The sequence below is a fragment of the Puma concolor genome, chromosome E4, assembly GCF_028749965.1.
Source record: "Puma concolor isolate L17-30 chromosome E4, mPumCon1.1.hap2, whole genome shotgun sequence".
Classification (NCBI taxonomy): domain Eukaryota; kingdom Metazoa; phylum Chordata; class Mammalia; order Carnivora; family Felidae; genus Puma; species Puma concolor.
In genome coordinates, this window is record NC_141683.1 from 67,489,149 (window position 1) to 67,513,665 (window position 24,517).

Consider the following 24,517-nt stretch of genomic DNA (forward strand, 5'->3'; position numbering starts at 1 on the left):
TTCCGTGGATGCCTGCTGGCTCCTGGGTGAAAGTGAAACAGCTCAGCTCTGTTTCCAAGGCCCTTCGTTATCCTGCATGTCGCTGCGTCTCCAGATTTCTGCCGAAGTGAACTACGCTTAGTTCTCCTCGGTCACATTCTGAGTTTTCGCTATTTCGTTGTTGTTTTCTCTTTTCTTTCTCCACTCCCTCTTCCTTCCCTCCTCCTTCTCTCATTCCTTCCTTCTTCATTCATTTATTTTTGCTTGTTTGCCAAAAACATTCCTCACTGTGAACTTAAGCTCCTCTAGAATACGTGTTACCGCTGACATAGGTTTTTATTTGTATATTGCTTTACTTCCCTCGCCTGACTGCTAGATAGTAAGCTTCTTGAAAATAGGAACTTGGTTCTTTCATTGATACGTCCAAGTGCACAGAAGAGTGTGTGACACGTAAAAAGCCCAAGTCAGTATGGGTTGACGAGTGACCAGTGAAACTTCGCTCTTGGAAACGTCCGACCGCTTCCCAAGATGTCTTCCTAATACGTCTTTCCGGGCAATTCGCAACACATTCACCCCTTACGTACAAGTCAGCGGTGCCTGGAAGGAGGCCTCTAACTGGGGAAATTGGTTACCGTTGACCTGTTGATGGAGATTGCCTTCTTCACTTTCCTCCTACTTCCTAAATGCAGAGGCTATAGGACTGCTCTTCACTTGTTCTATTTTAGCTTTTCCCAGGGGTGGGGCAGAACCAGTGAAACCGAGGTGAAGAGAAAGGGCGGATCCTGTTTTTAGCATTCTTCCTTCCCAGCAGGTCTTGGGGGCATGTGCTGGTCTCAGTGTGCCCAGGATTCCATCCCATCTCGTTCTTTTTTTTCCATCATTCGTTCATTTTTAAACCTCTTTTTACCTATTGCGGTAAAATGTACATAACATAAAGTGACCATTTTAACCGTGTCTAAGTGTCACATCAGTGGTATATAACACATTCACGTGCTGTGCAGCTGTCACGCTCTGTCCCCGCAGCCCAGTATCTTCCCAGACGGAAACTCTCCGCCCATCAAACACCAGCTGCCTGGTCCTCCCACACCCAGCCCCTGGCACCCGCCGTTCTTTTTGCGTCTCTGCATTTGACTGCTCTGGGAGCCTCACGTGAGTGCAGTCATAAAGTATTTGTCCCTCCGTGGCTGGCTGACTTCACTTAGCAGCGTCTTCACGGTTCACCCATGTTGTAGCCTGTGTCGGATTTCCTGTCTTCTACAACATTCTGTGTGTATGCAAACACTCCCTTCTGTTTTTACGTTCGTCACTGATGCACTCGGGTTGCTTTCCCATCTTGTTTATTGCAAAAAGTGCCGCCTTGCACATGAGGGAACATATATCAAGTCCAGAAGTAGAATTCCTGAATTTGTACAGAAATTCATGTTCAGTGTTTTTAGGAATTGCCAAACCGTTTTCCACAGTGGCTGTGCCATCATGTTCCCACTGGCAACACAGTCCTTCTCAGTTCAGCCCATAAACATCCTTATTGAGGTATTGTTCCGTACCAGAAATTATACTCGGTACTGGAGGCAGAGTGGTAAGGCTGGGGATAACCTCTGTGTCTCATTCACAGTTAAACCCATGCTGTCCTAAACATTTCGATGTAAAAGCTAGAGATAATAGAAAACAGGCTCTTCTAGGAACCTGCCCTACGAGTAGCCTTGACTATAGTCCTGGCTTTAAAGAAACATCCAAATCACCTTTGTTTTTTTTTTAAGTTTATGTATTTTTTTGAGAGCGAGAGACCGTATGTATGAGCGGGGGAGGGGCAAACAGGGAGGGAGGGAGAGAGAGAATCCCAAGCAGGCTATGCACTGTCAGCACAGAGCTCAACTTGGGGCTCGATCTCAGGAGCTGTGAGATCACGACCTGAGCCAAAATCAAGAGTCGGTGCCCCCAAATCACCTTCTGTTAGGTACTTCTTAAGCTAGATCTTTGTGTAGACAATTACACACCATCAGTGCCTGTATATCTTTTCTTTCCCTATGGCAGTGTTCTCCAATATATTGAGACTCCTAGAAAATTTTAATAAAGTTATAATTACTTAAAATTTCTTTTTAAAATCTTCTTTCCTTATCACACTCCAAACTCCCAAGAAGGTAAGACAGAATTTCCTTGTGTCATCTAATGGACACTCAGCAGATGAAAGTATAAATTCATACCCTCATTTGATATTTTTCCCTGAGAAGATATGGGAATGGTTTCTTGTTTCCTGAATAATTATTGTAATCTCTAATGTGCTTTGTAACCCCCTTTCTTTTGTTGCCTGGAGATGGGTGGTTTGTCTGTCTCTGCAACCCTAAACTAACTATTCCCCTCTCCCTCTGTCTGTCTCTCTCTCTCTCTCTCTCTCTCTCTCTCTCTCTCTCACACACACACACACACACACACACACACACACACACACACACACACACTGCCCTGCATCATGTAAATGAAGGAGAAGGATAGGGAATGGAGGGATAGGGGTAGGTATAGGGGAACCTGTTTCCCCGTCATGATTGGAAGTCAGATCTCTTCCCATCTCAGAAGAGTCCTGGGTTATTTTAGGAATCAGAACGTAAGGGAGAAGCGGTGATACTGTGTCTGCACAGATCAGGGAGAGGTGCTTTGACTGTGCTTCTAATGCCGCCCTGGTCACAGTCCTCGCCCCTCGCGGGTCGTCCGTGCTCCACATCGAGTCCCGCGGTAGCCGTGGCCTCTTCCCCGGTCCTCCTCCCCTAGCTCCCATAGAACCTGCCACACGATCTACATTTGTGTTTCTGCTTCATTTATGATTTGTGGGGTGTTACTCTTTATCTTCCTGACCTGGTTATCTCCTTCAAGACAGAGTCTATTTAATATTTCTCTTCCATGCCACACAGTGCAAAGAAAATTTCCTTATTGTGTTTTTGTCCCTTATTAAATCCTCATAGGAATGATTGAATTTCCCAGCTGTCCTAGCAGCAGTGAGCTAGGAACCATTTGGTTGGAGCGTGCTAGCCTGTTGTGCTGGTCTGCTTCTGCTCTTTACTCACGAAAACTGCTTTTTAGTTACTTGGCCTAGAATGATATGGCTCATCGTGTTGCGTGAGGTATTTTTTGATAGTGTCTGAGGATTTCTTTCTTTCTTTTTTTATTTAAAAAAAAATTTTTTTTACCGTTTTTTATTTATTATTGAGAGACAGAGACAGAGCATGAGCATGGGAGGGGCAGAGAGAGAGGGAGACACAGAATCCCAAGCAGGCTCCAGGCTCTGAGCTGTCAGCACAGAGCCTGATGTGGGGCTCGAACTCACAAACCGAGATATCATGGCCTGAGCCGAAGTTAGACACCCAACCAACTAAACCACCCAGGCGCTCCACTGAGGATTTCTTTCAAAGTCTTCATTGAATTCACCATTTGTTGTAGTGAAAGTAAATGTTCATGTGCCTTAGCCATTTGATAGTTGTCGGCCAAAATTCAGTGTATTCTGGATTTTTCTTGAGTTGGGGTTTTTATCTTTGGGGAATGCATAATTCTGTGTGTATCAGATTGGAAGCTTTTATAAATAATCGAGTGAGCTTGTCTTCTCCAACCCTTCTGTGTGAAACACGAAAACCTGACATATAATTCACAGATACACTTACCAACTCCATTGCAAAGCAGCCAAAGTGACATGGCTGAGAGAAAACCAAAATTTAACCCACATTGAAAGGGAACCATAAACCACTGAAGGCCTCCACCGAAGCCGCCCCATGGAGTCGTTTTGCTGTAAACTTGATGTGATGCAGACAGTTTATAAAACACTGATTTCATTTTTGTTGCTAATGAAAAGCAGTTGAGATAAGCGAATGACTCAGTAATTTGCAGAAAACCTTCACCACACTGGGGAAAAGAGTAGAAGAAAGTAGGCGAATGAGACGGGATCACAATGCATACCATCTGATTGCTTCAGGCTGGCACACCGTAGCCGTGAACAGGACCAAAGTTAGACCCTCAAAGGACAAAAGTCAGCCATGTCACATACTAAATTTTGACTCCTAATTATTAGAAATAAACTTTTGAGGGGCGCCTGGGTGGCGCAGTCGGTTGAGCGTCCGACTTCAGCCAGGTCACGATCTCGCGGTCCGTGAGTTCGAGCCCCGCATCAGGCTCTGGGCTGATGGCTCAGAGCCTGGAGCCTGTTTCCGATTCTGTGTCTCCCTCTCTCTCTGCCCCTCCCCCATTCATGCTCTGTCTCTCTCTGTCCGAAAAATAAATAAATGTTGAAAAAAAAAATTTTTTAAGAAATAAACTTTTGAGGGGCGCCTGGGTGGCTCAGTCGGTTAGGCGTCCGACTTCAGCTCAGGTCGCGATCTCACGGTCCGTGAGTTCGAGCCCTGCGTCGGGCTCTGGGCTGATGGCTCAGAGCCCGGAGCCTGCTTCCGATTCTGTGTCTCCCTCTCTCTCTGCCCCTCCCCCGTTCATGCTCTGTCTCTCTCTGTCTCAAAAATAAAAACGTTAAAAAAAAAAAAATTAAAAAAAAATAAACTTTTGACATCTTAAAAATGTTAAAACCTTAAAATAACAGGAAAGTATCACTTAAAAATGTTTCAAGGAAATTAGTATAAACAGAAAAATTCCTGCAGGAAATGCTGAAACTTGAGAAAATGATAAAATATACTTTGCTGAACATAGGACTAAATATCCCATGATCTTTAAGGTTAAACATCCTGTGATGTTGCAGTGTTCTTCAAGTAAAACATTTATTAAATTAGACTGCTAAATTTATTCTGTTGAGACAGAACAAAAACTAGTTACATGCAACTTCACAGATGTTGTTGAAAATCGTTGAAAACCGTGGTATCCATAAATGCATCTACACTCTCAAAACACCTCAGATCAATAAGCTCTTAATAAATCTATAAATTTAGGGCACTGAATATCAGTAAATTGTTTTGTTGAAGGACTCCAGCAGCAGTTAGTATGGGATACACTAACGCATTTAAGTGACTTCTTGGCTCCAGGACTCTCTATACACACAAAATCTCTTTACGGTAGGACCAGTGTCTTATGAACGTGACTTCATTTATTGAAAGCGTTGGACTCAGCAATACACAATACTTTGTGCATCATCTATTCCCACACCTGAATTTGCCAGACCCGGGGGATCTTGTTAAAATACGGATCTGATTCATTAGGTCTGGGTTGAGGCCCGAGATTCTGCATTTCTGGCAAGCTCGCAGGTGTTCCTGCTACTGTGTGGGGATGACTCTCCCAGTGGGAAGGTTTTGTAAAGAACAGAAATTGACAGTGAATGTGTGTAGATTTCTCGGTTTTGTGGGCTTCCGTTCTTCAGCTTGCCAACCTACTTCTGATGCCGTGACTATTTCGTGTCAATTTATCCAATTTTATGCAGGCAGTGTGTTCAAATGAGTGAGGCTGTTCTGTTTCGTAATAACTCTTCTGAAGTGATAGTGGTAAGAATTGTCGCTTTCCCAGAAGAAGAGGCCGATGCAGGATTTCCTGAGTCCTCGTCTCCGCTCCAAGACCCATTTAGCAGTGTGACCTCAGGCCAGATATCCAGCTCTCCTGGCCTCAGTTTCTTCTTCTAGAAAATGGAGGAGCTGACCTAGATCAGAGGCGTTCGCGTATTTACTTTCCGAAATCAGACTTTGTTCTTCAGATAACCGCTAGTGAAACTGGCCTGCAGCCATGAGAAGCACAGCCGTCTTAATAATAATTTGACTAAAGTCAGCGCAGGAACGCTGATAACCAAACATAGAGGAAAATGGGTCTCTTTTGTCCAGTTGGTTGCTTTTGATTTTTTTGATAGTTTTAAGCTTTTAATTGGCTCTGAAGGTACTTTTCTGGAAGTATGGTCTTCTTTTTCTAACAGAAACGTAAGACGTTTTTCATGCAAGTGTTACACACTTTCACACTGATATTAGCCGTACCCTTTCTTCAGTGAACTTGACAAGCACTTAATTGTCGTGAGTTATAGTCATACTGGAAGGGGTGTCTATAAGCCTGATACCAAATTCAGGATAGTTATTTTTTTCAACTTAGTTGTTTAAAACCTTGGTTTCAAGCATTTGTTTTTATATGAATACTAACATAAACACTGTTGTCTCTTTTTAGAATCGAGTCACTTGGAACAGCAACTTGAGGAAGCCAACGCTGTGAGGAGAGAGCTAGATGATGCTTTTAGGCAAATCAAGGCTTATGAAAAACAAATCAAAACACTACAACAAGAAAGGGAAGAATTAAACAAGGTAAAGATACATGGATACATTGTTAAACCCGGTTTTAGATTCTTAATCTTATTTAATTTGTATTCTAAAAGCTTTCGTAATGAGTTACAAGAACATAAAGTATATGTTGTAAAATGTTTAATTATTTTGGTATGTGTCATTTGAGTAATAGCTAGTAATGAAGACATTTACATACTGTCAAGATTTTTAACATTCAGAATCATCTGTTCTTTTGAAAAGTCTAATCAAAGGACTTGATTAAAAGTAAATGTTTTAAAAAATATTACGGAATAAGCAAACAGTGAGATATGTGTCATGTCTTTGGACAAATAAAAACTAAAGGCATATTTTCATTGTGATTTGCCGATATGAACATTCTTAAAAGATTAGAATAAAAAATTTCTTTAATGTTTTAATTATTTTTTAAAATGTCAATTTATCTTTCAAAGCACGGATGAAGAAGCTAGAGTTATTTTCATAAGAACTTGATATAATACTTAAACAGTATTAGAAGCATCAACAAAATTTATTAATAGCAAAGACAACCTAACACATCCCATAAATAATACACACCAGAGAAAAACATTTTACTTAAACCACTCAGAATGTGTACTTTGCCTTTCATTAACAAATTTTAAAATGTTGGAATTAATACTAGCCAACACAAAAAAGAAATGAGTGGTTTATGGCTTACGTAAATTGTATTCAGTGATGCAGTATATAATTGATAATATAATGAAGTTCTTTTGGGGAAGATCTTAAAGTCTTGCTGCCAGTAAAGAAATGGAGGCAATTAAAAATAAAACAAATAACCTTTTGCTGATGAAGCTAATAGAAAAGACTGACAGAGAAAGCTGTAAAGGTTAAATTGAATTTGATTAGTATCTTTTTGCTTTTTTCTTAATGCAATTATAAGCAGTTTTGTGTACAGATCCATTTAAATTCATGGTCAACTTAATAAAATTTGGAATTTATAACAGATGTTATATTTGTTTTAGTAATATTATAGTAATATCGTAATAATATTAGTGGTAGCTGTTGTGTATATAAAGGTAGGATTATTCAGCCAAACTTAGTAAACATAAAAAAGATGAGAATCCAACATCTAGATTTATAGTAACAAGTATCTTGCCAATTTTATTAAGTTTTAATGTTAAAAATCCTTTTTTTTTTTTGAGAAGAGGGTAGTGCTATAAAGAAATATTATATTGGTATGTTAAGGGATATGCTTAATATCCTACAGGCAGCAGATAATCTTTTTAACATTTTTTTCTTTAGATACATATAAAAGAATAAACGTAACATTATAGGAGTTTTGATGCACATAATATAATGCCTGTCTCTGAACCGACCATCTAACTTAAGGAATAGGAACATTATGAATTTTGTGGCATAGCCCTGGCCAGTCATTTTTTTTATCCCCTTCTCCTTATTGTCCGTCATTTCCTTATTGAAAAATACTTTTTATCCCTTAGTACTATAATCTCTAAATAATGTATAATAGGAGATAACAAGTAGAGCATAGGGGATATAATACGCTAACAGCACTGTGTGGTGACAGAGGGTAACTATGCCTATCACAGTGAGCACTGAGTAACGTACAGAAGTGTCCAGTCACTATGTTGTGCACCTGAAACTAGCATGACGTTCTATGCTCGTTATACTTCAGTGAAAACAAATAAAAATGCCGGTGCCAAATGCTGAAGATGAGCTTGTAATCTGATACCTTATTTCTGGAAAGCTAATTTGCAACAGGTATCCAAAGCCTTCAAACACTAAAGTCCTTGATATAATAATTCCATTTGTCGAAATGTAACGCAAGAAGATAATCAGACATTGAAGCAAAGATTTGTTCACAGAGAACAAATTACCACATTTATAAAAGAAAAATATTAGAAACTACCAAAATGCCCGACCAGTTCATATGATGAAATATTATATAGCCATTAAACCTGGTGGCTAAAGAATTTTTAATGCCACAGGAAATGAAAATACACATACGTTATTTGGTGTGGCTTGTTTCTGAGCTGTGTAAAGTGGTACATGCAGTTTTGCACAGTTTGTTGTTTCACTCGTTGTATTTCTAAGATGCATCCATGGGACTGTAGAGCACTCATTTATCTGCTGTATGGTACACCATTATGTGAACGCTCCAGAATCTATCTATCCAGTTGTTTGTCTACAGACATTAAAGTTGCTTACACTTGATAGCCACTATAAATGAACGTTCTTGAATATGTATGCTGATACGCACACACTTGTACACAGAATCACGAGTAGAATAATTGGGTCATAAGTAATGCAAATATTCTGTTTTTTACGGTAATGCCAAATCGTTTTCCACAGATTGTACCAATTTACACTCCCACTCCCACCACCCGGTCTATATTCAACAATACTTCATGTTACTAGATAGATTATTTTGGCCAACCCCATTGAAGTTCATATTTTAGGTCTAGAACGTTTTATTTATGGTCTTAATCTCTCCAATTACTAATGAGGTTGAGTATCTCACGTATGCCCACTTAACAGTTCTGTTTCTTCTGTGAAATGCCTCTCAGTATCTTTTGTACATTTTCCTGTTGGGTTTTTTTGTTTTTTTCTTACTGGTTTGTTAAGAATTCTTGAAAATTTCTATATTGATCTTTTGTCAGTTGTATATATTAAGATGCCTCCCAGTTAGAGGCTTGACTTTTCATTTTCTTTATGGGAGCTTTTGAGTAACAGAAGTTCTGAGTTTTAATGTAGTCAACTATATTGATCTTTCTTTTTAGAGATTTGCTGGCTCATGTAAGAAACCTAAGGCTAAAATTCTCAGTTTGTTTTTTTTTTTAAAGTTCTCGGTTTTTATTTTGACGTTTTAAAGTTTGGCCTTTGGTATTTAAATTTTAACATACCAGATTTATTTTTTCATATCATGTGAGATATAGGGATCCAATTTCAGATTTTCCTCTGTAGCTAATAGTTGTTCATTTACTAAATAGGCCCTCTTTTCCACAGTGACGTGCAGCGTCACCTGTCACATTTCCATTTATGCATGACTCTGTTATCTCACCTCTCCATTCCTTAAAAACTGTGATGAGATCTTGATTAAAATTGTGTTAAATCTGTAGAGTCATTTCAGGAGAATTGACATCATTACAACATTGAATCTTTAGGTTCTTACTATCCACATTTATTAATATTATTCCAAACGCACACACAGATTTCAAGACCAGAGCATAGTATTGTGATGTACATACAGCAGAAATACGCACACTGCTCCCCTGGGTGCTGTCTTACCTCTGGGGCAGTGCAATGAGAGCTGGATAGATAAAGCCCTATACACACACACACGCGCACACACGCACACACACACACGCACATATATTTAGATGTATGTATATACATCTGTATATGTATGGAGTCTGTGTTGTGGATGAGGAATCCTAAAAACGTGAGGGTGTTTTATATAAAGGAGGAGAAGCAGATGCTTCCTACTCCCTGCCCCCATCATCTCTACCCATCCTTCTGAGAGTCTCCTTGCAAATGTAAAGAAGAGTCTAGGACCCTTTGGAATATAAATAAATCACTCCAGTGGGAAAGATAAGCCCAGAGCCTACAGCTCTATAAAGAGGGTGGCTCCCTGATCCAGCTTCCTCTCTCCCACCTCTGTTGAAATATAAGCACATACATCCAGGAGTTAAATCTCTTCGAGTTTCTCATTCTAAATTAGTCATAAATTTATAAGGCTTGCTTTTAGCCCAGGTCCCAACTTTCAGTACAAAGTTTTAGGAAGGTCTGTCTGTACAAAACCGTAAAAATCTTTCCTCTGGAGCCCCACGATCTTTCCATCCACAAACTTGGTAGATTTCACCATATCTTTAACATCTTAAATGTTTTAACATAAAATTTTAATGCAGGTCTCATTTGCCTTTCTTTAAATTTACTGTTCTATTTTTTTCATATTTTAAATGGTATCTTTATAGTTTCTTACTGATTTTGCTTCGGCAACATTGCTAAATTCTTATTAATTGTACTAATATATTTGAGATTCTTAGGGTTTTCTGCAAATAATGACGGTTTTGTTTCTTTTAATTTTTATGACTTTTCTTTCTTTCCTTGTCTCACTGTATTAGCTAGGACCCACAGTACAGTGTTGAATAGAACTGGTGATGGCAGGCTTTCCTGTCTTAGTCCTGGTTTCAAAGAAACTGCCTTTACTGTTTCACCACTAATAATGTTTTCTGTAAGTTTTTGGTAAACACTTCTTATCAGGTTAAGAAAGTTCTCTTCTATTCCTATTTTGCTAATCATTTTTATAATGGGTATCGGACTTATTAAATACGCTCTTCTGTACGCTATTACAACAGATTTCTAGGAATTTGTTAATATTTATTGATGTGATTATATGATTGTTCTTTAACGACTTGGTTTGGTAAGTTATATTTATAGACTTTTTCTAATGTTAAACCATTTTTGCATTTCTGGGTTAAACCACAATTGTGCATATATTACCTCCTAAATAACAATATGCCAGTGTATGTAACACTTATGTAATGGCACTGCTATTGGAGTGTTTTACGTATATTGGATCATTTAATCTTTATAAGAGCTTTGTGATTTAGGTATTATTATTGTTGTTGTTGCTGCTGTTGTTATTAGTATTTTATAAATGATGAGACCATGCACAGAGAGGTCAAGTACACTTGCTTAAGTGTACACTTGAGCTCACTTGCTCAAGATCATAGAGCTAGAAAGTGATGGAGCTAGAATTCCAACACAAGAAGTTTAAGTCCAGAGTTCATGCTTATCTACTTTATATATCACTGAAGCTGATTTGCTGATGCCGTTTTTTTTTTTTTTTTAAATATTTGATTTGTTTTTATCAGTAAAATTGGCTTGTAATTTTTTTCTTTTATTTTTCTGGTGTTTTTTATGGTATCAAGATTATATTGGTCTCCTAGAATGAGTTGTGTAGCATTGCCTCTTTTTCTCTTCTCTAGAAAAGTTTGTATAATAATGTTTGTTCCTTGAAAGGAATCACTTGTAAAACCATCTGAGTTTGGAAATTCTCTCCCTCTGAGGGGATGGGGAGAGTTTGTTAACTATTATTTAGGTACTTTAATCATTACAGGACTATTGAGGGATTCTGTTTCTTCTTGAAGCAGTTTTGATGAATTGTATTTTTGTAGGAATTCATTCATTTCAAAAGTTAACAAATTTATTGGCATAAAGTTTTCACTGTATCCTTTTATTAGCTTTTTTAATCTTTTCCAGGTTTGTAGTCATAGTCTTTTTTTCTTTCTTAACATTGTTTCTTTTTGCATTTATTCTTTGTTTGATCTCACCAGGTATTTGCCTATTTTATTATTTTTCTCAACTTTTGGCTTTGTTGATGTTCATTATAACATTTCTTTTTCATTAGTTTATGTTCTTATTTTTATTATCATCTTATGTTGGTGGAAGCATTAGTGTGTTCTGTCTCTTTCTGTGTGGAATTTCACTAAATTTAAACTTTTGTTTGTTTCAATACAAGTGTTTCAAGCTATAAATCTCCCCCTAAGTAAACCTTTTACTGCATTCTCATTTTATTATATGTGCTGAACATTTTTATTGTTTATATTTTCAACTTTTTTTTTAGTTCTAAATATTTTAACATGTTGTTATGACTTTTCTCCTTGACCAATGAGGTATTATGGAATTTAGCCTTTTTAGAAATTTCTATTGTAATGGTGATATTATCAAAGAACTTGAACTGTTGATATCTGTTCTTTGAAATCTGCTGAGACTTGTTTCATGGCCTAAACAGACTGTTCCATTTTCACATGTTCACTATATGCCTGAAAAGAATGTATGTTCCCAATATTGGGTGCAAGCATCTATATATGAAGTTTGATAATCTCTATATTCAGTATTTTTTAACTGCTTGGTTTATCTATTAATGATTGTCAAGTCAAAATTTCTCATTATCATGTGTTCACCAATTTTTCTATGATGATTTTGCAATTTCTTTGTAATCTATTTTGAGTCTGTCCTATGGAATGCTATCCTAACCATTTTTAAAATGTACAGTTCAGCAGTGTAAATTATATTCATGTTGTTGTGCAACTAATCTCCAGAATTTTTCCATCTTGCATAATTTTTTCTTGAAATTTAATTGAGTTTTTGTTTGTTTTTGTTCCCACATTTCTCACTACTTGTTTTAACAGTTTTTAATTGTTGCTCTTGAATATTATCATGCATATTTAACAAAGTCTCAATTATTATCTCCCCCAAAATTTAAGGACCTCTAATTCTGTTACTTCTTTCCAACTGTTGTGTTATTTTTGACAGTATTTTACTTATATCCTTTCTGTTTACTCTACAAACGAGACATGTTTATAATACAGTCTTCTCTGCATATTTACATTCATATTTATGTTCACAAGTGTCTTGGCCCTCCCATTTCTCTGTCATTAGACTTTGCTTTTTTTTTTTAATTTTATTTTTTATTTTTTTAAATTTACATCCAAATTAGTTAACATATAGTACAACAATGATTTCAGGGGTAGATTCCTTAATGCCCCTTACCCATTTAGCCCATCCCCCATCTCGTAACCCTCAGTTTGTTCTCCATATTTGAGTCTCTTCTGTTTTGTCCCCCTCCCTGTTTTTATATTATTTTTGTTTCCCTTCCCTTATGTTCATCTGTTTTGTCTCTTAAAGTCCTCATATGAGTGAAGTCATATGATTTTTGTCTTTCTGACTAATTTCACTTAGCATAATACCCTCCAGTTCCATCCACGTAGTTGCAAATGGCAAGATTTAATTCTTTTTGATTGCCGAGTAATACTCCATTGTATGTATATATACCACATCTTCTTTATCCATTCATCCATCGATGGACATTTGGGCTCTTTCCATACTTTGGCTATTGTTGATAGTGCTGTTACAAACATAAGGGTGCATGTGTCCCTTCGAAACAGCACACCTGTATCCCGTGGATAAATGCCTAGTAGTGCCATTGCTGGGTCATAGGGTGGTTCTGTTTTTAGTTTTTTGAGAAACCTCCATACTGTTTCCTAGAGTGGCTGCCCCAGCTTGCATTCCCATAGACTTTGCTTTTAAAATTATTTTTCTTGGGGCGCCTGGGCCAGGTCACGATCTCGCGGTCCGTGAGTTCGAGCCCCGCGTCAGGCTCTGGGCTGATGGCTCAGAGCCTGGAGCCTGTTTCCGATTCTGTGTCTCCCTCTCTCTCTGCCCCTCCCCCGTTCATGCTCTGTCTCTCTCTGTCCCAAAAATAAATAAACGTTGAAAAAAAAAATTTTTTTTTAAATTATTTTTCTTTTCCCTGAGAGAAATCTTTAGAGGTTCCTATTTAGCACAGATCTGATGGTGATTCTGGCCATTTTCGTTTATATGAATCTAATTATTTTAGCCTCATACGTGAACAGGAATTTTTCTGGGTACACAGTTTTAATTACTTTTCTTCACTCTTTCCATTTTCCCTGTTTCTGTTGTTACTTCTTAAGTGTCTGCTCTGTCTGTCCTTTTGTTTTAGAGGGTAGAGGATAGAGGATTTGTCTTTTTTCACTGATTTCCTTTAAGGTCATCTGTTTTTATTTGGTGCTATGCAATTTTATTTTTTTTTAAGTTTCTGGGTTTGAGCCTTAACACTTTTTCTTGCTTCATAAATATAGAGCTTACTTTATTGCCAGATTCAGGTCTTTAGTTTTAACACTTGTATTTTTCCCATTTCTAAATGTTCTGTACAGTTGTTTATAAGTCTCCCTGGTCATTTTTTTTTTTTAACGTTTATTTATTTTTTTGGGACAGAGAGAGACAGAGCATGAACGGGGGAGGGGCAGAGAGAGAGGGAGACACAGAATCAGAAACAGGCTCCAGGCTCTGAGCCATCAGCCCAGAGCCCGACGCGGGGCTCGAACTCACGGACCAGGAGATTGTGACCTGGCTGAAGTCGGACGCTTAACCGACTGCGCCACCCAGGCGCCCCTCCCTGGTCATTTTTAATAGTCTTTTGTCATTTTCCCATTTTCATGATTTTTTTTTTTTTTTACTTTCTCAAACATTCCATTTTATGTTACTATTTGACAATTTGAATGTCCGAATCCCATTGGAGTTTATTATTATTGTTTCTGTTCTTTGCTTATGGTCGTTTGTTCTTTGGGTTTTGGGAATCTGTGGTTGTGCGCTCATATTTGTGTGTCTTAAAAAACCTACATTTCATCGGGGCTCTTTTCTCAAAAAGGATTTGCATTTCCTTTTGCCCAGAGGCCGGTGGTTGTCCTGACCTGAGTCTTCTTAAGCTCTCTCCTCCCACTTTCATCCGGGGGTTTATTTAGCTTTCTCTCCTTGCTTCTGGCCTAAGGCATAGTCTCCACATAAGAGCATTCCTTGTTTTTTATCATTTGTAGTGATTCAATATAATTTTCAAACATCTCACAAGTATCCATTACATTTCACAAAATCTTTATTTTGACCATCACCTCTGGTATTCCTATACACTTTATTTGTTTGTAGAAACTAAGGTACTAGAAGGTTCGATCAGCTGTGCCATTGCAGTTAGCAGATGAGCGTAAGGAGCTGAGAACGCGAACAGAGCACCACGCTGTTAATATCTGTTCAAAAGTAGTTGATTCCTTTTCATTTTGTCCTGAGATGAATAATTCTGGCTTTTCATGATTTCATGATGGCTGCTTTGAGGGCCAAAATTGGTCCCTAGGTTGCAGAATTGGTAACTTATATTCTTTTTACGAAACCGTAGGAACTAGTCCAGGCTAGTGAGCGATTAAAAAACCAGTCCAAAGAGCTGAAAGACGCACACTGTCAGAGGAAACTGGCCATGCAGGAATTCATGGAGATCAATGAGCGGCTAACAGAGTTGCACACCCAAAAACAGAAACTTGCTCGCCATGTCCGAGATAAGGAAGAAGAGGTGGACCTAGTGATGCAAAAAGTTGAAAGCTTAAGGCAAGAACTGCGCAGGACAGAGAGAGCCAAGAAAGAGGTTAGTAGTCAGGCAGATTGTCCAGTGCCCAGGGGGTAGTGATTAAAGCTGCTTTTTCAGATGAGTGAAATGATGTGTATATCATGCTTGAATTCTTAAAAACAGTTTTCTTGTTGGATAATTTTACTTAACGTGAACTTCAGCATTTGAGTTATCTTCTTGTGACAAGGTAAATTCCCACGGGGGAAAAAGCATTTTACTGGAAAAAACAGGTATAACCATGAAATCCGCTTTGTTCATTTTATTTTAAAGCTGGAAGTTCATTCAGAAGCTGTGGCTGCTGAAGCATCTAAAGACAGGAAATTGCGTGAACAGAGCGAGCACTATTCTAAGCAACTGGAAAATGAATTGGAGGGACTAAAGGTATCGTTTGATTTCACATTTGCGAAGTTGAATTAATTTTCTTCTCTTTAGGCTTAACAGGAGTGTTAGTTTATGTTCTCTCTTTGACGTGGGGTAAAAACTAGCTCTCCTTCAAACCTAACATTCGTAACTCTCCTTCTTACTAGTAGAGGCTGATATAGACTTCCCCAGCATTCTGGAAGGAAAGGGAAGGTTGTGCTTAGTGGGGAGAAGAAATCTATGGGGAAAGAGTTAAAATATTTGTGCACACCTGGACAAGATGCACTGGGAATCTGCATGGGGGCACCGTCACATACCCAGATCCTCGATCTTGTAAATGACTGAGGAGAGCCTCAGGGTAGCTCTGCATGTACTCCTGTGAGGGGGGATCAGATGATAATGGGCATGGGTTAACACATCCGAGCGAGGGATATCCTTGTGCCAACTCTCAAGTTGGACTACTTGGTTTTAAGTCCTAGCCTTATCTGTTACTAGCCATGTGATACTGGACAAAACATTTCATCTCTTTGGACCTAGGTTTTCTTATCTGTAAAACCCTATCTCATTGGTTTTATGTTAGGAGTCCATACATATGTCTGTAAAGTGCTCAGTAACTATTAGCTGTGATAATAGCGTTAGGTATGCCAAAGTGAGAGAATTGGGATTAAATGGACATCCTGTTTCTACAACGCTAAATGATAATCTGAATGATGTCTGCTTTTTCTTCACTCTAACCTTGGAGCAGTCTCCTGTGTTGTCTGCCACCCCTCCCCTGCACCCTCTCCTTGCATAACCATGCACAGTCTAGTCTCACTCATCTGGCAGACATAAGACTCAAGTTGCATGTCATCTCAGGAAGTTTATGCCACTGTGAGACTCTGTTAATAACTTTAGCATAGCTTTTTTTTGTATTTATCCACAAAATGTCTCCTTGCCTAAACTGTGACCTAGCTTATTGAAAACATACAAGTATAGTATTAACTTGGCTCGATGCCACATGTTTAACACTTGTTTGATAAATGTGTTAAATCCATGAACGAATGACGCGGTACACTTGGTCAGAACTTTTTCTCTGACGGTTAGAGATCAGTGGTTGCAAATAAGATTTCTCTGTTGTAAATGTAAATATAAATTCTAGATTTTATTTCTTGTTCAGAGATTGGTTTATTTTTCTTTTTGTGATTCATCATGATTGCACGGTCTTGGTTAGCTTTTTCAAACTAGAGATGTTTCTTCTATATAGTTACGCTTCTGAAACAGGATTAGTGTATAGAAGGTATTACATTACTGTCTCAAATGATTTTCAGTCAGGGACTCTTTTGTTTCCGGCATGTAGGTGATTGGGTAACAAACAAGAATCATAAAGACTGGAAGTATCTTAGGGATTATTTGCATTTGAGGAAATTAAGACCCAGGAGAGTTAAGGATTATGTAGTCATAAGTGATAAAGTGATAAACCTGGATTTTCAAGGGGTGCCTAGGGGGCTCAGTCGGTTAAGCGTCCAACTTCAGGTCAGGTTATGATCTCACGATTCGTGAGTTTGAGCCCCATATCGGGCTCTGTGCTGACAGCTCGGAGCCTGGAGCCTGCTTCGGATTCTGTGTCTCCCTCTCTCTGTCCCTCACCTACTCACACTCTCGGTTTCTCTCTCTCTCTCTCTCTCTCAAAAAAAATAAACATTAACAAAATTGTTAACCTGGATTTTCTAACTCAGTGCCGTGTTCTATCCACTAGTCTGCTCTTTATTGTTTTCTGTAGTAAACACTGCTGCACTGAGAACTTTGAATCACATGTATTTACCTGTTGATCAAACTCTCATAATCCGTTGTATCATTTATAAATTTGGGATAATCATAAATCTCCCCAGTATATAAGCTAATGCATTTAAAATTATTTCCCTAGGGCCTGGCAGAAAGTAAAGGCTCAGTAAGTGTTGGCTGTGATTATTCTCATACTGTCTTTCCTTGAGGATATTTAAAATTGGAATTTCTTGGTTTAATTTCTTGTAAACCTATTTTGAATTGGTTTTGAAACCTATTTTGGCCATTCTAAAAAGGTGTAGGAATCTTCAGTTCATTAGGAGCAGTTTTCAATAGAATGGAAGGGAGAAATAATTCTTGAATAACAGAAAATTCAATACCCCATTTCCAATAATGCATAGAACATACAGACAGAAGATACCTAAGGATACAGAGGTCTTGAGCAACACTATAACCAACTAGACCTAACAAACATGTATAGAACCTTCTACTCAACACAGCAGAATACACATTCTTCTCAAGTGCACATGGTATATTCTCCAGGATAGACCGGATGTTAGGCACAAAACAAGTCTCAAAAATGTAAGAAGACTGAAATCATACAAAGTGTCTTCTCCAACCACAATGGAATGAAGATAAAAATCAGTAACATAAGGAAAATTGGAATGTTAATAAATATGTGGAAATAAAACAAGATGCTCTCTACCAGTGGATCAAAGAAGAAATCAAGGGCAATTAGAAAACACCTAGAGAGGAATCCTATGAAAACACCATACTGACCATACAATGCAGTATGGCAGAGCTCAGAGGGAAATTTATGGCCATAAGTAACTACGTTAAAAAAAAAAAAAGAAGAAGGATCTTAAATCAGTTACCTAATTTAATATCTTACGGAATCAGAAGAAGAGCAAAAGAAACTCAAAGCTAGAAGGAAGAAAATAATAAAGATTAGAGAGGAGTTAATTAAATGAAAATAGAAAAATAATAAGATTGAATGAAACCAAAGTTGATTTTTTCAAAGATCAATAAAATTGACAAACCTTTAGCTAGAAGCATACAAATTACTTAAAGTGTCTCAAAAAACAAAGCAAAACAACAACAACAAAACCCAGAGCATCTCAACAGACATAACAAGTGGAAAGATGGAATCAATAGGAAGAAATCTCCTGACAAAGAAAAGTCCCGGGCCAGAGGCTTTCAGTGAATTGAATCCAACATTTAAAGAAGCATGAACACCAGTCCCTCTTAAACTCTTCCAAAGATTACAAGAGTAGAGAGTACTTCTCAACTCATCCTCCTATAAGGTCAGCATTACCCTGATACCAAAGCCATATTAAAAACATTACAAGAAAAAAAAAAAAAGAAAGAAAACATTACAAGAAAAGAAAATTACAGACCAGTGTTCCTAATGAACATAGATGTATATAAATCCTCAACAAAATGCTAGCAAACCAAGTCCAAAATGATATTAAAAGGATTATGCACCATGACAAATGGTTTTACTTGAGGAATCCAAGGGTAGTTCAGTTAAGAAAATAAATCACATTAATAGAACCTGAGTGGGGGGAATGATCATCTTAATTGAAGCACATTAAGTCATTTCACAAAATCCAACATCCTTTCATGAACAAAGCTCCCAGAAAACTAGGACTAGGAGGGAATGTATTCACACGATGGAAGACATTTATGAAAAGCCCACAGTTAACATCATTCTCAATGTTGAACAACCAAGAACTTTGTCCCTAACATTAGGAATGAGACAAGGATGCCCATTTTTACCACTACTATGTAACTTATACTGGAGTCTCTAGCTAGAGGAATTAGACAAGAAAAAGAAATAAAAGGCATCCAAACTGGAATGGAAAAAAGAAAGAAAAAAAACCAAACACTCTCTCTGTTCATAGATCATATGATCCTATATATTAAAATATTCAAAAAAAATGCTACTAGTTTTTAGCCCAGCATATATGATGCTTGGAAGACACTATGTTTGAACAAGTTAAAAGCTGAATAAATCAAAAAAATCAACAACTCTTCTTATACCTGCAAGAGAGGTGACATCACAGGATAAGCTGCTGCTCTTACATTTGGAGATGTGGACAGGTAAATACAGAGAATCACAATTTACCAGAACAGAAACCTTTGTAGGAATCAGTGCCAGTGTATGGAAACCTGTACTATAACTGAAAGATCGTTGGAGGTTCGGTGTGGACAAGTCTAAGAGATAAAATCTCCAGAGAACATAGTCATTGGCAGGATCCCACACTTTTGTGAGTTTTACTTCCTGGACCTTGACCGGGTTCTCACAGTGAACATCAGAGAAGAGTCCCCTTATTCTTTTTTTTTTTTTTTTTTTTTTTTTTTAAATTTTTTTTTTTTTCAACGTTTATTTATTTTTGGGACAGGGAGAGACAGAGCATGAACGGGGGAGGGGCAGAGAGAGAGGGAGACACAGAATCGGAAACAGGCTCCAGGCTCTGAGCCATCAGCCCAGAGCCCGACGCGGGGCTCGAACTCACAGACCGCGAGATCGTGACCTGGCTGAAGTCGGACGCCCAACCGACTGCACCACCCAGGCGCCCCAAGAGTCCCCTTATTCTAACAGTAACGGGAACCATTTTGAAATATGCCAGAGCATCCTGTTCGTCTTAACATGGTCTGCTCTCTGGAGAAACTCTTCAACCAGAGCTTAACTTGCTGGAGTTTATCAGAGTCTGATGAACTTGAGAGAAGGAAAACATCCAATTCCAGCCTGCTCTGGTCATCCTGCCCAAACTAAGGGGGAGATAAAAGCTGACAGGGTTTACAGTGTATGGTCCAGAGGCACCAGCTCAATAAAAGACTGGTGTCTACTCCTAGGACTGTAGAACACTTCCCCTCGCCCCACAACTCACCACCACATTACTAAAAGCCTGTTTACAGCATTCCTTTATGCACAACATCGTGTGTGCATACAATTACAAGATATACTGAAAGGCAGAAAATACAGTTGGAAGAGAGCAAGCATCAGAACCAGACGCAGACATGGCAGAGATGTTGAAATATGAGACTGGGAGTTTAAAACTATGATTGATTGATATGCTGAGGACTCTAGTGGGTAAAGTAGAGAGCATGGAAGAATACATGAACAAGGTAAAAACAGAGATGGAAATTCTAAGAATCAAAAAGAAATGCTAGACATAAAAAAATACTGTAACAGAAATTAACAATGTCTTGGGATGCTGGCTGGCTCAGTTTGAAGAACATGTAAACTCTTGATGTTGGGGTCATGAATACAAGCCCCACGCTGGGTGTAGAGATTACTAAAAATAAATAAATAAATTTAAAAAAAAAAGCCTCTACTACAAAGCTGTAATCACCAAGATGGTATGGTATTAGCACAAAAACAGACACATAGACCAATGGAATAGAATAGAGAACCTAGAATTGGACCCACAAATGTATGGCCAGCTAATCTTTGGCAAAACATGAAAGAGCATCCAATGGAAAAAAGACAGTCTCTTTAGCAAACCGTGCTGGGAGAACTGGACGGCAACATGCAGAAGAATAAAACTAAACCACTTTCTTATACACAGAGATAAACTTAAAATGGATGAAAGACCTGAATGTGAGACAGGAAATCATCAAAATCCTAGAGGAGAAAGCAGGCAACAACCTCTTTGACCTCAGCTGCAGCAATTTCTTACTCGACACATCTCCAAAGGCAAGGGAATTAAAAGCAAAAAGGAACTATTGGGACCTCATCAAGATAAAAGGCTTCTGCACTGCAAAGGAAACAATCAACAAAACTAAAAGGCAACTGACAGAATGGGAAAAGATATTTGTAAATGACATATCGGATAAAAGGCTAGTATCCAAAATCTATAAAGAACTTAACAAACTCAACACCTGAAAAACAAATAATCCAGTGAAGAAATGGGCAGAAGACATGAATAGACACTTTTCCAAAGAAGACATCCAGATGGCCAACCGACACATGAAAGATGCTCAACGTCCCTCATCATCAGGGAAGTACAAATCAAAGCCACACTGAGCTATCACCTCACTCCAGTCAGAGTGGCTAAAATCAACAACTCAGGAAACTACAGATGCTGGTGAGGATGTGGAGAAAGGGGAACCCTCTTGCATTGTTGGTGGGAATACAAACTGGTGCAACTGCTCTGGAAAACAGTGTGGAGGTTCCTCAAAAAACTAAAATTAGAGCTACCCTATGACCCAGCAATAGCACTACTAGGAATTTGCCCAAGGAATACAGAAGTGCTGATGCATAGGGGCATGTGTACCCCAGTGTTATAGCAGCATCTTCAACAATAGCCAAATTATGGAAAGAGCCTAAATGTTCATCAACTGACAAATGGATAAAGATGTGGTTTATATATAACAACAGGATACTACTTGGCAATGAGAAAGAATGAAATCTGGCCATTTGTAGCAACGTGGATGGAACTGGAGGGTATCATGCTCAGTGACAGAAGTCAGTCAGAGAAGGACAGATACCGTATGTTTTCACTCATATGTGGATCTTGAGAAACTGAACAGAAGACCGTGGGGGAAAGGAAAGGGGAAAAATAGTTACAGAGAGGGAGGGAGGCAAGCCATAAGAGACTCTTAAATACAGAGAACAAACTGAGGGTTGATGGGGGTGTTGGGGGAGAGAGGAAAGTGGGTGATGGGAATTGAGGAGGGCGCTTGTTGGGATGAGCACTGGGTTTTGTATACAAGCCAGTTAGACAATAAATTATATTCATTAAAAAAAAGAAACAAAGGGGCGCCTGGGTGGTGCAGTCGGTTAAGTGTCCGACTTCAGCCAGGTCACGATCTCGCGGTCTGGGAGTTCGAGCCCCGCGTCAGGCTCTGGGCTGATGGCTCGGAGCCTGGAGCCTGTTTCCGATTCTGTGTCTCCCTCTCTCTCTGCCCCTCCCCCGTTCATGCTCTGTCTCTCTGTCCCAAAAATAAATAAACGTTGAAAAAAAAATTAAAAAAAAAGAAAAAGAAACAAAGATAATTTTTAATGGGCATAGCTGAGGAAAGACTCTGAGCGTGAGGATATCTAAATAGAAACTGACCGAACTGGAAGGCGGAGAGAAAAACAGTGGAAAAAAAACACCACCAGAAGAGACTATGCAAGTGCTGTGGAACAACTATAAAAGTTGTGACACATCCAATGGGACTATCAGAATGAGAAGAAAGAGAGGAACAGCAGAAATATTTGAAACAACAGTGACTGAGAACTTCCCCAAATTAGTATCAGACACCAAACCCCAGATCTAGGAAGCTCAGAGAATACCAAGCAGGATAAATGCCCAAAGAACTACACCTAGAGATACCATTTTCGAAGGACAGAAAGTCAAAATAAAGAAAAATCCTAAAAGCCAGAGCAAACAAAACAAAACAAAAAAACACACTACCTTATCTGTAGAGGATGTAAGACAAGGATTACAGCTGACTTCTCAGAAACCCATGCAAACAAGATGAGAGTGGAGTGAAATATTTAAAGTATTGCGAGAAAAAATTAACCTAGAATTCTGTACCCTATGAAATTACCCTTCAAAAGTGAAAGAAAAATAAGGACTTTCTGAGTCAAAAATTTAAGGAATTTGTTGCCAGTAAACCTCCTTGCAAGAAATGTTAAAAGGAGTTATCTGGAGAGAAGGAAAATTACATAGGTCAGAAACTTGTATTTACATAAAGAAAAAGCATCAGAGGGGCGCCTGGGTGGCTGTCGGTCGAGCATCCAGCTTCAGCTCAGCTCATGATCTCACAGTTGGTGAGTTCGAGGCCTGTGTCAGGCTTTGCGTTGACATCACTGAGCCTGCTTCGGATTCTCTGTCTCCCTCTCTCTCAAAAATATTTTTTTAATGTTTATTTATTGAGAGGGACAGAGCGTGAGCAGAGGTGGGGCAGAGAGAGAGGGAGACACAGAATCCAAAGCCGCCCCCCAGGCTCCGAGCTGTCAGCACAGAGCCCGACGCGGGGCTCGAACCCACCAACCGCGAGATCATGACCTGAAGTTGGACGCTTAACCGACGGAGCCACCCAGGCGCCCCTCAAAAATAAATATTAAAAAAAGTTAAAGAAAAGGCGTCAGAGAAGGAATAAGGTAAAATAAATTTAAAATTTTATTTTTCTTAATCTAATGCTTAAAAATAATAATGTGTTTGATTATATGTGCATACACACATGCTTCTATATGCTTGTATAAAACTGAAATGAATGAAAACAATGATCTAGAGGATAGGAGGGAGGAATTGGGATTATTTCATTTTAAAGTATTTGCACTACGCGTGAAGTGGTAGAATATATTTTGAAAACAGACTTGAACTGGTTGTAAATAGATATTGCAAACTATAGCACAACCACTAAAAAGGAAGTGTAACATATCCCCAGAGCAGAGAGAAAATGGGATCATATAAATCACTTGATTAAAACCAAGACAGAAGAGGAGTAGAAGACAAAAATAGGAATAAAGAACACGGACAATAAATAGAAAAACAGTAGCAAATATAGTAGATATGAATCCAAAAATATCAATAACCACTTAGAATGTCAATGGCCTAAGTACACCAGTTACAAAAGAGATTGTGGGGTGCCTAGATGGCTCAGTCAGTTAAGCATCTGACTTCAGCTCAGGTCATGATCTTGCAGCTCATGAGTTCGAGCCCTGTTGTTGGGCTCTGTGCTGACAGCTCAGAGCCTGGAGCCTGCTTCAGATTCTGTGTCTCCCTCTCTCTCTGTCCCTCACCCACTCATGTTCTCTCTCTCTCTCTCTCTCTCTCTCAAAAATGAACATTGAAAAATTTTTGAAATAAAAAACCCCAGAGATTGTGTCAGATAGGATAAAAATATTGAACTATATATTGTCTATAAGAAGCCCACTTTAAATATAGAGGCAGATACAGATTAAAAGTAAATGGATGGAGAAAGATATGCCATGCTAACACCAATTAAAAGAAAGCGGGAATAGCTATATTAATTTCAAAGTGGAGTTCAGAGTAACAAAAGTTTTTAGGAATAAAAAGGGCATCGGATAACGATAAAGGAATCAGTTCTCCAAGAAGACATAACAGGACTTAACATGTATGCGTATAACAAAGCAGCATCAAAATGCATGAAGCAAAAACTGTTAGCACTGCAAAGAAAAATAGATGACTATACTATTCTACTTGGAAACTTCAACACCCCTGTTGCAGAAATGAACAAGTCCAGGAGATGT

General features: G+C 38.5%; 1 protein-coding gene across 16 annotated transcripts in view; it reads left to right on the plus strand.

Annotated features, from left to right (window-relative positions):
* The window catches only part of CDC42BPA (CDC42 binding protein kinase alpha), a 321,738-nt gene that overhangs the window by 189,584 nt on the left and 107,637 nt on the right, over window positions 1-24,517 (plus strand). For 14 of the 16 annotated variants that reach the window (XM_086694399.1, XM_086694385.1, XM_086694392.1 and 11 more), the window contains 3 exons: window positions 6,100-6,233; window positions 14,959-15,201; window positions 15,454-15,564. In XM_086694399.1, the coding sequence (XP_086550525.1) occupies window positions 6,100-6,233; window positions 14,959-15,201; window positions 15,454-15,564 (488 nt within the window). The remainder of the gene's footprint in view (window positions 1-6,099; window positions 6,234-14,958; window positions 15,202-15,453; window positions 15,565-24,517) is intronic. The other 2 variants (XM_086694395.1, XM_086694398.1) reach the window with 1 other exon arrangement.